We start from the raw sequence: 14,197 nt of genomic DNA, 5'->3' as shown, positions 1-14,197 counted from the left end.
CCATAGCTCTGGCAGAGGTTGTCCTTGAAAGGGCAGCTGCTGTGAGAGCCCTCTCCAGCCCCACCCACCTCACAGGGTGTCTGTTGTGGGGGAGGAAGGTAAAGGAGATTGTGAGCCGCTCTGAGACTCTTTGGAGTGGAGGGCGGGATATAAATCCAATATCTTCATCTACCTCACAGGGTGTCTGTTGTGGGGGAGGAAGGTAAAGGAGATTGTGAGCTGCTCTGAGACTCTTTGGAGTGGAGGGCGGGATATAAATCCAATATCATCTTCTTCTATCTTCATCTAATTCTCTTTCATGTGTATGGCTGCCAACCTCCAGGCAGTGGCTGGAGATCTCACACTATTACAACTGACCCCAGGGAACAGATCTCACTTCATCTGAAGAAAACTGCCACTTTAAAAGGTGCGCTCTGAGACATTCAAGCCCACTGAAGTCCCTCCTCTCTCCAAACCCTGCCCTCCTCAGCCTCCAGCCCCCCCCCCCCACCCCAGATTTCCAGCTATTTCCATCCCAGAGCCAGCAACCCTGAATCAGACCTACACAGAAGGCAGACTATAGTCGCAGAAAGGACTGTACCAGTTCAGATGGCTGGGTGTGTGTGGAATTTCCCCTTGCATTTAAAACTAAACTCACTCCCTGCAAAATAGAAAAGGTGAACAAAGCACAGAAAGAAGCAGACGCTGTGCAGAAAAACACAACTGGTTGCAGCTTTTTAGTGGGACACCCGTTCAAAGCCATGATACTGCCCCCCCCCCCGCCCTCTGAGGTGGTGCAGGAGTCCAGCACCAGGCCTCAGGTTTTCTATTTTGCCATCTGTTCTGGTTTTAGACTGACCCTTGCCTGTCAAACAAACACAGACGGGGGTGGGGGGGGGGGAAGTGTTCTGTTTTGCTTTAACATGTGAGCTGCCTCAAACGCTGTCAGCCAGCATAGATATATGTTAAATACATCTACAGCTACTAATTCCGCTCCCGCACACTCCTGAAGCCTGTTTGACAGAGGGTAATTATTGCACTCTTGGAAAATAAGCTTTTTCCAGCAACAAGTGACGTGGGCCTTCATCTTTAATCCAAGAAAGTTTACCTCAGCTGTCAGAAATGCGTACATTCATCAAACTCCCAATATTCAGGCTAAAAAGCTAAGAGCCTAGCAAGTTGTCAGCCCGCATGGCAGCAATCGAGTTACGTACTAGAAGAATCAACAGTCTCCAAGGAGATTCTGGGGCATATGGTTACTCCCACCCCACTTTCACCCCCATTTTCTCCTAAAAGCCATCCTTGTGAGGTAGGCAAATGCAGGAGGATGAGGTGGTACATATGACTGTTCCATTCAGGACTGCTGGCCATGTCCCTTTGCCTAAAAACTTCCATGCAAATGAAAAGTCCAGCTGAGTAGCAATAATGGTTTTTACCCTCTCTGTCTGCTATTAGCCTAAGCCATCTGCAGGGTAGAGTGTGGATTCGAACACAGATCCTAGCTCAACATTCTAACCACAACACCATGCTGGCTCTCCAGCTGTTCTACCTCCACAGCTCTCTTATCCCACTATATGTAAGACTTGCACCTGAAACATTAACCCTAGCTCTGACCAAGATGGTGAATACATACCTGGATTGCACCACTTCAGGTAGGAGCACATGTGATTGAATGCTCCTCCATTATCACTGAGAGTCAGGCTTCAATTTTGGGTAGGAGCTCACAGGAGTGAGGCCCCGGATCCTCTAAATTTTATTATGCTCTTTCTTACCCCCCCCTCCCAAATACTTGCTTCTGGGCTCCATTGTTCAACCCCCCATGATACTTTTGCTGAACTCTAAGATCTTATAAACTTTCTAATATTTCCCCCCACAAAAATGGGGAAATAATCTAAACATACCAAGCAGCCAGATGAAAATCTTGACTGTGGCCACACAGGAGAAAGTAATTTTAAAAGTATGATGGGAGTAAGGTTTTATTATGACAATTATAATTCAAGAAAGTAGATGCTGAACTGATGTAACTTTGTACACCTTCCGGTGATGTCAGGGGTGTGTGGCATATGCAAATGAGTTGCGCTAATGAGCTCCGGCACCTCTCTTGCTACTAAATGAACCCTGCTGAGAGCCATTGTAGTATATCAACTGACGTTCAATTGAATATCATTTGACGTTCAGTGTTGGTAAGTGTAATGCGATGCATATTGGGACAAAAAAAAAAATCCTAGCTTGAAGTATAGGCTAATGGAGTCTGAACTTGCTGAGACCGAGAGGAGAAAATATCTCTGTTTCATAGTGGATAGCTCAATGAAAGTGATGACCCAGTGTGTTACAGCAGTGAAAAGGGCAATCTGTGTTAGAGATTATTAGGAAAGGGATTGACAATAAAACGGCCAATATTTTAATACGCCTGTATAGATCTATACAGCTTTTGTACTTTTGAGCTGTGGTGCTGGAGAAGAATCTTGAGAATCCCTTGGACTGCAAGAAGATCAAATCAGTTAGTCCTAAGGGAAATCAACCCTGACTGTTCCCTGGAAGGTCAGATGCTGAAGCTCAAATACTTTGGCCACCAAATGAGAAGGGAGCACTCACTGGAGAAGACCCTGATGCTGGGAAAAACAGAAGGCAAAAGAAGAAGGGGACGGCAAAAGATGAGATGGCTGGACAGCATTACTGATGTAACTAACATGAATTTGAGCAGAGTTCGGAGGATGATGGAAGACAGGAGGGCCTGGCGTGGCTTTATCCACGCGGTCTCAAAGAGTCGGACTCAACTGTGTGACTGAACAATAACATAGATGTATGTTGCAGCCTCATGTGGAATACTGTGTACAGTTCTAGTAATCACATCTCAAAAAAACATCACAGAGATGGAAAATGTACAGAGGAGAGCGACCAAGGCGAGTAGGGGGTTCGAGCACTTTCCCTGTGAGGAAAGGCTGAAGATCATGGGGGTTTTTTAGTTTAGAAAAGAGACAACTAAGGGGGGGACAAGACAGAGGCTTCTAAAATCATGCCTGAGGTAGAGTGGACAAAGACAATTTTTTCGCCCTCTTCTAAAATACTAGAACTCAAGGGCATTCAATGAAACAGACGCTGTTGTCAGTCTGACAGGTAGTAGATTCAGGACGGACAAAATGCCACAGAATTTATACTTAACCCTATGATGCAAATTAATACCTTCTTCTTGCAACCCATGAGAACAACACACCCACATTAGTCCCAGTATTCTTATTATCTTCATTTGTGTCTGCCTTTCTTGCTGACACTCAAGGCAGATTACAAAATACGGAAAGCAATTCAGACAGACAGCAAGGACCTCTGGTCAGCAATGCAGTAGGACTATGATCACTGAACTGGGGAAGAATGCAAACCAAAAAGTGTCTAAAGCAACAAGGACTGTCTATAAGGCATAACATCCACCAATGAAAGACGGGAGCTACAAAGACTGCAGAAAGAACAAGGGGGTGATACGTACAGTAAACACTGCAATCGACTACAACACTATCCCTTAGAGAAGTGACCTCCTGTGCTGTTCCATTATACTACCGCTTGTAAAAATGCTCTCCTGAACACTTCTGTTTTGCACACTCTGCAAAATGACAGGCGCCTGAGGGCCCTCCTCCTCATATTCCACAACCATTTCCACAGGGGGGGAGGGGGAATCGTTGAAGAGAAGGCATGTATAGGGGATGTCACCCAGTTGCACCTTAAGAGGGCTTTGTGCAGAGGTGCTAAGCTGTGGCAGGTCATAACAGGAGAATTGGCCCTCCCAGCAAAGGGGCCCAAGGCCCCTGACAGCTTTGCTGCAGAGAACCAGAACTCTGAACCGAAACCAGAAACCAGCAGAATGGGTGTGATGTCTACCTTCTGCTTTGCACCCACCAGTAGCTGGGTCACAGCGTTCTGCACCAACAGAAGCTTCTGAATTGTCTTTACAGGCAGTTCCAGGTAGAGTGCCTTACAATAATCTAGCCTTGGAGTAACCACGGCCAGTGCTCCCTCTAAGCTGTGCAGTCTTACGAGGAAAAATTATACCTTGTGAGCTACAGGCATTAAAGTTGTGAGTGAGCGATTTGGCTACTGCATAAAATTAGTTTGCTCTGGGGCCCTCCTTCCTGAGCTAAGACAAAAATGTGTGAGCCGGAGGCTAAAAAACGGCGAGCTGGCTCATGCTAACTCAGCTTAGAGGGAACACTGACCACAGCACAGACCTACAGGGTCTGTGGGAGGGAAGGTGGCTCAGTGGTAGAGCATCTGCTTGGTAAGCAGAAGGTCCCAGGTTCAATCCCCGGCATCTCCAACTAAAAAGGGTCCAGGCAAATAGGCGTGAAAAACCTCAGCTTGAGACCCTGGAGAGCCACTGCCAGTCTGAGTAGACAGTACTGACTTTGATGGACTGAGGGTCTGATTCAGTACAAGGCAGCTTCATATGGTCATATATGCTCCTATATTAACAGTTTGATATAGTGTTATGTTCCCAACTTTGCAATTTAGAGATGCACATCTCCTTTCAATTCCCCTCCTGTGTCAGCTTTGTAAATTCATTCCTGGCTTGGTGCTGCAGTAACCCAAGGCGCAGTGATTATTACAGCAGTGTGTCAAATCCGGCATCACACCAAAACACTGCCAGCACCATGATTTCCAAACCCGCTTCAAACCATGGCTCTTCTGCTTTGACAAACTCAGCTTAGAGGGAACACTGACCACAGCACAGATCTACAGGGTCTGTGGGAGGGAAGGTGGCTCAGTGGTAGAGCATCTGCTTGGTAAGCAGAAGGTCCCAGGTTCAATCCCCGGCATCTCCAACTAAAAAGGGTCCAGGCAAATAGGCGTGAAAAACCTCAGCTTGAGACCCTGAAGAGCCACTGCCAGTCTGAGTAGACAGTACTGACTTTGATGGACCCGGGGTCTGATTCAGTAGAAGGCAGATTCATAGGTTCATATGTACAGGGTCAGATCAGCCAAATCGAGACAGGAGGGTCATTTTCCGGGCTAAGTGAAAACAAAAGAATGTGTGTGGGGTTTTTTTTGCACTGCCTTATTTCCCCAGCAATAAGGTTGAATCCTACACAAACCCATGACTTTTAACTGAATCAGTGAGTATAAAATGGATCTCATTAAAAAGTGGGAAGCAGTAGCCCCCAAGACTGCAGCCTTCCCCACCACCATGAACTCCATCTAGTCAGGATTCAGTTTCGCCTTGGTCACCTTTAGCCATTTAACCTCACCAGTCAAGCACCTATTCAGAACCTTTACAATGTCACCAGGAGATTTGAATAAAGAGAGACGGAGCTGGGTGTTGTCAGCATATTAATGACAGCCTATCCCATAAATACAAATAATTCCTCCTCAGGGCTTTAGGAGCCAGCGTGGTGTAGTGGTGAAGAGCAGCAGCCTCTAAACCAAAAAAAAATTGAGTTGATTCTCTACTCCTTCTTCACATGAGGCCTGCTGCGTGACCCTGAGGCGGTCATGAACACATTCAGCCCCACCTGCCTCACAAGGTGCTTTGTTATGAGGAGAGGAAGGGAAGGAGATTGTGAGCTGCTTTGAGACTCCTTAAGGTATAGTAAAGTGAGGTATAAAAACCAACTCATCTTCTTTACCACAAAGTAGACCGGGGACAGACCTGAAGTCTGAGGAACCCCTCAAGTCTTCCTTTTGTGTTCTATACTTATAAGAAGAAAATGGAAGAAGATATTGGATATATATCCCACCCTCCACTCTGAATTTCAGAGTCTCAGAGCAGCTCACAAATTTTCTTTATCTTCCTCCCCCACAATAGAAACCCTGTGAGGTGGGTGAAGCTGAGAAAGTTCTTACAGAACCTGTCCTTTCAAAGCTGACCCAAGGCCATTCCAGCAGCTGCAAGTGAAGGAGTGGGGAATCAAACCTGGTTCTCCCAGATATGAGTTTGCACACTTAACCATTACACCAAACTGGCTACACTGGGTACACGTTGGTGACAACTAATCTCCAACAGCAACCCCCCCCCCCGAGTTCTGCCCTTAAGGAATGATTTAAACCAATTATTTTAAAAACCTTACCAAGGTATTTATTATTAAATATCTTACCAAGCAATATTACAAAAATACACAGTGAATTATTTACGTATATGGTGACAGCAGCAAGAGTAATATCTGCAGCAAATTGGAAAGCAGAAAATTGTCCAGACTTGAAGTAATGGAGGAATAAACTGAATTAATATGCAACAATGGCAAAAGTTAACATCCTTCATTTAAAATAGGCCTACATCAGAATATCTAGAAAAATTGAAAGGTTTTTTTAAAACTATACAGCAGGAAATCAAGAATAAAATTAAATCAAAACAGCATGACAAAAAGAAAGATTTAGGTAATATATACTTTATAATGAAAATTTTATTAAATGATAGATGGAAAGGATAGAAAAGATGTTTAAATAGAAGTGAAATATTAAATATTGAAAAGTAAATTTAAGCAAGCTCAATAGAATGTATGTAAATGTATGATTTTGAGTATAAATGAACATAATTTGTGTTTGTTTATCTCTAAACTGAAATAAAAATTCATATATTTTTAAAAAAACCTAGTCTTCAACACCAGCCTCCCAAGCTCTACCGCACCTAAGGAATGATTTAAACCAATCCAAAGCATGTACCTTAGTCCCTACTGTTACCTCCAAATATCTCAACAAGATGGCATGGTCCAACTGTAAAAAAAGCCTTCTGATAAATCAAGTAAGAATAACAGAGAAATACAGACCTTGTATATACTCTACTAAGGTCACCAGCATTAAATCGTTGCCTAGTCTGAAACAAGACTCAAAGGGGTCAGGGCAGATGAGTAATCCCCAAAGTCCTGCAGCTGCTCTGATTCTGCTCTATCAATTGCCCAGGAAAGACAAATTAGAGACCAGGTGAAAATTGGACTTATTCTCCTCTAGAGAGCCAGTTTGGTGTAGTGGTTAAGAACGGTGGACTCTAATCTGGAGAACCGGTTTTGATGCCCCACTCCATGACATGGAGCCTGCAGGGTGACCTTGAGTTAGTAAAATTCTCTCAAGAGCTGTTCTCTCAAGAGTTCTCTCAGCCCCACCTCTCTCAGAGGGTGCCTGTTCTGGGGAGAGGAAGGGAAGAAGACTCCAAGTGAATCATAGAATCATACAGCATCAGTGCCACCTTCACCCACACCTTGAGGAGTTAGTGGTTGGACCATGGTACAGTGACGAACCCCTAAACCAGACCTTGCCCCAAAGACTTGCTGTAAAAAGTTTAACCTTTTTGTGATGCATAAAGCCTGTCACAACCAGCAATCCCTCTGAGTTAGTGTGAGCTAGCTCACAGTTTTTAAACCTCCAGTTCGCACATTTTTTGTCTTCACTCAGGAAGGATGCCCCAGAGCAAACTAATTTATGCAGTAGCCCAGGGGTGTTGACTCATCTGTTATGAGGAATGGATCTGACACAAATAAGACCTCGTCAGCCCAGGCCACATGTGTCATAAAAGGTAATGCCAGGTAGCAGATATATAAACTTTATAAAGGGCACAGAAAAATGCAATTAAATATTTTTATAAATTTAAAACATGCTTAAAAGGGATTAGCACTCTTGCAATATTTTGTTTATTTATCTCTGATAACTGACACCTCTTGCACTGAATTATTGCATCAGAATCTGGAGACAATGTCTGTGCTGTAGCAATCTTGAGTATGCTGTTCAGGTGTGTGTCTGTCAATTGCAAACCTACTTTTGATATACCAACATTAATTACAGAAATCTCATGGTCAATGCTTTGAGCCTAAGATCCAGGGGAAAACATTAAACGACTCGCCATTGTGAGCTTTTGTACATAAGTTGCTTCATGTGCTGGTCAGCCAATGGAGAAAATAGAGGCTTTGCTCTGTAGCTCTTGTGAAACTGAACAGGCGTGACAAAGCAAGCTGTAAAGCAGAAGGAAGCAAGAGAGAAGGAAACAGATGACAGTGAGTTGCTTGCGGGCCTGATAGGAGCCCTCCAGGGGCTCGCTCCGGTCCTCAGGCCACATGTTTGACACCCCTGCAGTAGCCAAATCCCTCACTCACAACTTTAATGCCAGTAGTTCACAAAATAGAATTTTTGTTCATAAGACTCTCACAGCTCAAGAGGGAGCATTGGTCAGAATCTAAGAGAGACCCACAGTCACCAGAGAAACTATGAACTCCTGATCGGATAAAATGCCAACAGTCATCAGCATGCCTGTTGAATTCATCTTCCAAGCACAACAATGGAGGCCTCCAAGCATCAGAGAATCCACTTCCTGACATTTGGCATCCTAACCCTTAACAGAGAATCATGCACAAGCCTGTAGCTTATGCACTGAACACCAGAGTGCCTTCCCACCATGCATTCAACACCAGACTATCTAATTTGTAATACTCTTTCAAACCACAGATACAGCATCCCATCAGTGCGTTATTAGGATCCTAGAAGACTGAGGCTGCAATCCTAAATGTGCTGATTCAGACACAAGTCCCACTAAGCTCAAAAGGACTCCCTTCTGAGTAAGCACGCTTAGGATCACACTGTCAGTCACCTTTTACAGACCACCAAGTGCCCTTTGAAGCTTTTCAAGGGTGCCAGAGATCGTAACACCTTTGCTGAAGGAAATAAGAGACCAATCTCCAAACGTCATGCTTTTTAAATTAAAACTAACCAAAACAACACACTGTGCCCGTTCCAGAACACTTCTGAAGAACCTGACAGCTTGCAAGATGAGCTGATCTGCTGATGAAAAAGAAAGGAAAGGCTCCCTCTGCCTCACCCCAAAAAGGCTATGCCAGAAGAGCATGGAACTTGTACGATACAAAGGCCACGTGGGATGAGCACTGTAGTAAAGAGAACTGGGCAAGAGTGAAACAGAGCTCGTCACCCAATGTGTTGTGTTGCTTAGGTTGGTTGTGATAAGACATATTAAACAGATTTTGCTTGGGTTTTTGTTTCACTAAGGGTCAGCAGAGACCAAGAGGCTCTTCTGCTGAAATACAGTGAGGGCCAAGGGTGAACAATGCCTGCATAGGAAGGATGCAGAGAATAGGTGGTAGATCTCAAAAGGCTGGAGGCCAGAGCAAATAACCTACCCTTGGAAATCCAGGCCCTGCTCAGCTTCGCTCCCCTCCACCAATCACCATGGCTTGAATTACAAACCTTCTTTCTAAAACGCCTAAGATCCAGCCACATCACTGCAGAATCCGTTCATCCCTCTCTTTCCAACCAAGTCTTCAAGGATCCCAATGCTCACCCCTCCCAGTCCCCCTCCCACAAAGTTCCCCCAACAGGTCCCTCTGCCCCCCTACCTGCCCGAGTCTTGCTCCCGACCCCCAGGCTGGGACACGTCGGGGAGACTCCCGGCCGTGCCAGCTGTGGCGTTGGTTGGGGAGGCAGCGGCTGGCAGGAACTCCTTGTCTCCAGCCCGACGGGCGCCCGAGCCGGCTGCTGCGTTGCAGGACGGTCCACTGCAGCTTTTGGTGCGAAACAATCGGCTCAGACGGATCTTGAAGGAGCCTTTCCTCGACGGGGCGGACGAGCTGGGGCGGTTGGCCCCGGCGGCGGTAGGGGGCACCGGCCCAGCCGGAGGAGGAGGAGCAGGCGAGGACGGAGTGGGCACTTGGAAGCGGCTGCCCCCCACACCGGCTTGGCAGGAGGCATCTCCCTGCTGCCCCGTCTCTTCCTCTTCGTCCTCCTCGTCCGGGCCAAGGGCTTCTAGCACCAGCAGGGCGTCGCTGGTCTCCTCCCCCGGGGGCAACAAGGGCAGAGCGGGCGGCGGGGCTAGAGGCGGCGGAGGCAGGAGACTCAGGCACGGGCAGTCGCCGGCAGCCTTGCCCGGCCCTCCCGGAGCCGTCGGGGGCGCCTGATGCAGCCCCAAGGCAGCCAGCTGCAGCTCCAGGCCGGCCCCCGGAGGGAACAAGAGGCCGCCAGCCGCTCCGCTCCAGCAGCGGCCCCCTCCAGGCTCGCCTTTCGGGGCGTCCAGGAGAGCGCACCGGTGCCGGGCGCACAGCAGCTCCGCAGGCGGTTGAGGCGGAGGAGGAGGCGGGGGCAGGCAAGAAGCCGGGGCACCCCCCGACGGCTCCCCAGCTTCGCCGGGCCGGAAGACCAGCAGCTGGGAGCCCCGCAGCCCGCCGGCCCTTCCCCGATCCCCGGGTTCCACGACGGCTCCTCCGAGCGCCAAGCCGACGGCGGCGGACTCAGCCCCGCCGTAGCCCAGCAAGCGGCTCAGCACCCGGTACGAGGCCGCCGCCGCTGCTACCGCCTCGCCTCCGCCTCCTCCAGGCTCCGCTGGCGCCGCCGCCGCTCCTCCTCCTCCGGCCCGCTGCATCGCGCTAAGAGAGGCGGCGCATTGCATGGAGCAAAAGCTTCGCCGAGCGATCTGGACGGGGAGGCCGGCCCCTGCTCCAGCCCGGCTGCCCGAGGAGGCTGGAGGCTTTTTCCTCCTTCCACCCCGGCTGGCTGGCTCGCTTAGGGGCCCGCCCGAGCAGAGGGTGTGCACGCCCTCCGACTTCCCTTTCCGCTGATGCCACCGATGATGCGCTCGCCAATGTGACCAAGCCTAGTGCGCGGCTGCAGCGCCTTTCCGCACCCGGCGCTCCTCCCCTCGTGCTCTCTCTCCCCCAGCTGTTCCTTCCAATCTCGAAGGCGAGCAGATGTTGTCCGAGACACGCCCCTTGTCCCACTCGGCCCCGCCTTCTTGGCCAGGGCACGCCCCCGCCGCTTTAAGCCACGCCCAATGCCAGGACAAAGTTTCCCCCCTAAACGCTATAGCAGGGGGAATCCGGGAACGCTTTCACCACTAGCTAAAGATAGATCCAAGTAGGCAGCCTTGTTGGTCTGAAGCAGTAGAGCAAAGTAGGAGTCAAGTTGCACCTTTTAAGACCAACAAAGTTTTATTCAGAACCTAAGCTTTCATGTGCATGCACACTTCTTCAGACGAGGATTGAGGTACAGTAAGCAGAGCCACATATAGCTGGTGAGGTTTGGAATAGTGGTACAAAGTTAAAGTCCAATAGCAGAATAGTAAAATTAACAAATTCAGAAAACTTTTGATCTGGGTTGCATTAGCGTGGGAAACCATAAAACTGTAACATGTCAGAATGTGAGAATGCCTGTTAATTATTCTATTGCTAATAAACCTGGATCAAAAAGAAAATGTAAGCTTTTGTGTGCTCAAAGCACACTTCCATCAGACGAGGAATGATGAATTATGCTTAGAGCACACGAAAGCTTACATTCTGAAAAAAACTTTGTTGTCTTAAAGATGCAACTTGACTCCTACTTCATTCTGTCACTACCAAAAGTTCATGCTTTCCTCAGAGTTCCTTTCAGTGGATGCCGTGATTCTAATTTTGTTTTAGAACAAAGTTGGAGTCCAGTGGTGGTACCCTTGAAACCAACTAAGTTTGAATTCTTAAAGGTGCCACTGGACTCAAAATTTTGTTCTGTTGCAGACCAACAAGGCCACCCAAATGAATCTATAATTTCATTTTGCATTTGATGAAGTGGCCTCTGACTCACCCAGAGCTTATGCTGGAATACTGGACTCTGGTTTAATTTTGCTACAACAGCAGGTTAACCAACTTCTAGGTGGGGCCTGGAGATCTCCAGGAATTCGAACTCAGCTCCAGGAGACAGATGGAGCATGGACTCTATGGAATTATGCCCCACTGAGGACCCATCCCTCCTCAAACTCCTCCCTGCGCAGGCTCCACCCCCAAAATCTCCAGGTGTTCCCCAACCCAGAGCTATAAACAGCCTGAAAAGGCTGCTCCTCAGGAATTAGTCTCTTCACATAGAATTTAATAGAACAGTCGGTTTTTTATCTACCACTTGATTCTTCTTTTTCCCTGGGAGAGGTGCTGTACCTTCATAGTTACAGGGCAGGCAGAAGGGACCCTGATGTAGCTTCCCACAGCATGGAGGTCCACAGTGAGCCTCTGCAAAAAGAGACCGCGCCTAACAGGACACAGAAAGAAGACGAAAAAGATATATTATTCAGCATTCATTGCAAAGGATTAGAGGATTGCAAAGGACTGAAGTCTTTCTTTGCAGTTTGCATGCCCTTTCACCCCAAACCCTCCATGTGCAAAATGCTGTTTACTCAAGGATGCTGCCAAGGTGCATGATCCATGGTTATTTTGGTTTAAAAAATTGTATTTATGGGTGGGTGGACGGACATGTGAGTGTGCGTGTGCTCCCGGAAGTTTTGGCGACCTTTGGTTACTGACCCCTGCTGGGGGCCTGGAGGATGTTCAGCAAGGTAGCTGAATAAAGCCTGCTCCCGCCTTCTGGCTTTGGTATTCCAAGAAGGTCTCCCATCTGAGTACTTGCCAGAGTCAACCCTGCTTAGTTTCCAAGATCTGATGAGATTGGTCTTGCCTGGGCTATCCAGGTCAGGGTGATCCATTATAATATTATGTCTCTGGGCTAAGCCCAGATGTTCAAAACAGGGTTAAGTTCGAGCTTGTGACTTTGCTCAAATCAAGGCTTACCCTGTTTAGACCAACTGAGATGGTTAGGAAGAGGATGTTCATCATAGTTCAGGGAGACCCAGAACTTTGCCTAAGTCCATAAGAAAAGCCCTGCTGGATCAGGCCAGTGGGCCATCCAGTCCAGTACAAAATGGATAACCAGTTATCCTTGAGTGCCAACAAACAGGGCACAGAAGCCAAGGCCTTCCCCTGATATTGCCTCCTAGCACTGGCCTTACATAACTGCTAGTCATTCATGGAGCTCTCCTCCACGAATCTGTCTAACCCAGAAGTGGCCAAACTGTTGCTCGGGAGCCACATGTGACTCCTTTGAACATATTGTTTGGCCCTCTAAACTCCCACCGCCCTGTTGGCCAACTTGGAGAAAGCATTTCTCTCTTTAAATCACGTTGCCAAGCCAAGCCAGCTGGTGGCTTGGAGAATGCATTTAAAGATTTCTTTCCACCTCCACCTCCTTCCCCCAATCTCTTTTCCCTTCTTCTGTCTTGTGGCTCTTGAACATCTGATGTTCAAGGCTTGTGGTTCTCAAACATCTGACATTTATTTTATGTGGCTTTTACATTAAGCAAGTTTGGCCACCCCTGGTCTAACCCCTGTTTAAAGCTATTTATGCTCTGGTTGGCCACTATGTGAAACAGGATGCTGGACTAGATGGACCACTGGCCTGATCCAGCAGGGCTCTCCTTATGTTGTTTTGTATTATTAATTTAGCATTTCATTACTACACCACCAAAGCCATTCTGGAAATGGTCAAGACATATTGCTGGTACCTGGATGCATCCATGTTCTCCAATGTTCTGTCCTGTTCTAAAGGAACCAAGACTTCAATAAGTGGAAACAGATTAGCTTACAGTGGTGGACTGGCCAGGGTGTCAGCTTGCCTGATGGCAAGGGGCTCCCTTAAACATTAGGCAATATTAATGACTTTTGTAGTAGCTTGAAAATACCATAGAAGTTCCAATATTATTACTGTAATGCAACTAAAATTTATGTTGTATTACTATTTTAATGAAAAAAATTTTAAAAAATAATTTTTGAGGATACTTTATATTTAAGAATGTGATAAATAACTCTGAAGAAATAATTCTGATTTGGGTTATGTGAGGCTGAGGCATATATTATATACGCTCAGATTTTTAATGTTGCGACTGCACAATGAAGCTTAGCTGGGAATCCCAGCCTGGGATCGTATCATGCAGCCGGAGTCAACTTATCGAGCTATTGCATACATTGCAAAGACACCAAATATTTTTAATTGACTCCCCACTCCTTTCTCTTATTTTTCCTCTTAGATAGTGTGCGTGTTATCCCCATGTACTATGTATGTATGTTTTTACTTGTTGTTCTTTTTCTTAATAAAATACCTTTCTGGTTATCTAGCCTGGTTTATTTGAGCATTCTCAGAGGAAAATCCCTGTAAAACATTGGTGGAGATCTCCTAGTTACCCCCCCCCTCCCATCTCACTGGTCTCTAATTATGCTAATTCCCCCAATTAATTAGGATACATCCTATTTGGGTAACACTTTATCCTTATAAAACATGCATTTAAAAAAAAACTCACCTAGTTATTATGGGTTTTTATATTCTCATCTGTAATAAATGGTGCATTTTTCTTCTTGGCCATATTGATCTCCTGTGCCCCTGAATTAGTTGTACAGGTTAATTATACAAAAGACAATGTTTCCTCCTTTGGGTTCTGTCTACAGTTTTCCAT

General features: G+C 46.9%; 1 protein-coding gene across 1 annotated transcript in view; it reads right to left on the bottom strand.

Moving 5' to 3' along the window:
• The window catches only part of SOCS7 (suppressor of cytokine signaling 7), a 36,454-nt gene extending 26,015 nt beyond the window's left edge, over positions 1-10,439 (bottom strand). The window contains exons 1-2 of the mRNA XM_060256181.1: positions 9,633-10,439; positions 9,297-9,533 (exon numbers count right to left, since the gene is read on the bottom strand). Of these exons, the coding sequence (XP_060112164.1) occupies positions 9,297-9,533; positions 9,633-10,342 (947 nt within the window). The 5' untranslated portion in view covers positions 10,343-10,439. The remainder of the gene's footprint in view (positions 1-9,296; positions 9,534-9,632) is intronic.
• Positions 10,440-14,197: the final 3,758 nt, after the last annotated feature.

This window comes from Heteronotia binoei, chromosome 15 (assembly GCF_032191835.1).
Source record: "Heteronotia binoei isolate CCM8104 ecotype False Entrance Well chromosome 15, APGP_CSIRO_Hbin_v1, whole genome shotgun sequence".
NCBI classification, from domain to species: domain Eukaryota; kingdom Metazoa; phylum Chordata; class Lepidosauria; order Squamata; family Gekkonidae; genus Heteronotia; species Heteronotia binoei.
Note: the sequence above shows the minus strand (reverse complement) of the source record. Positions and strands in the feature narration are given on the sequence as shown.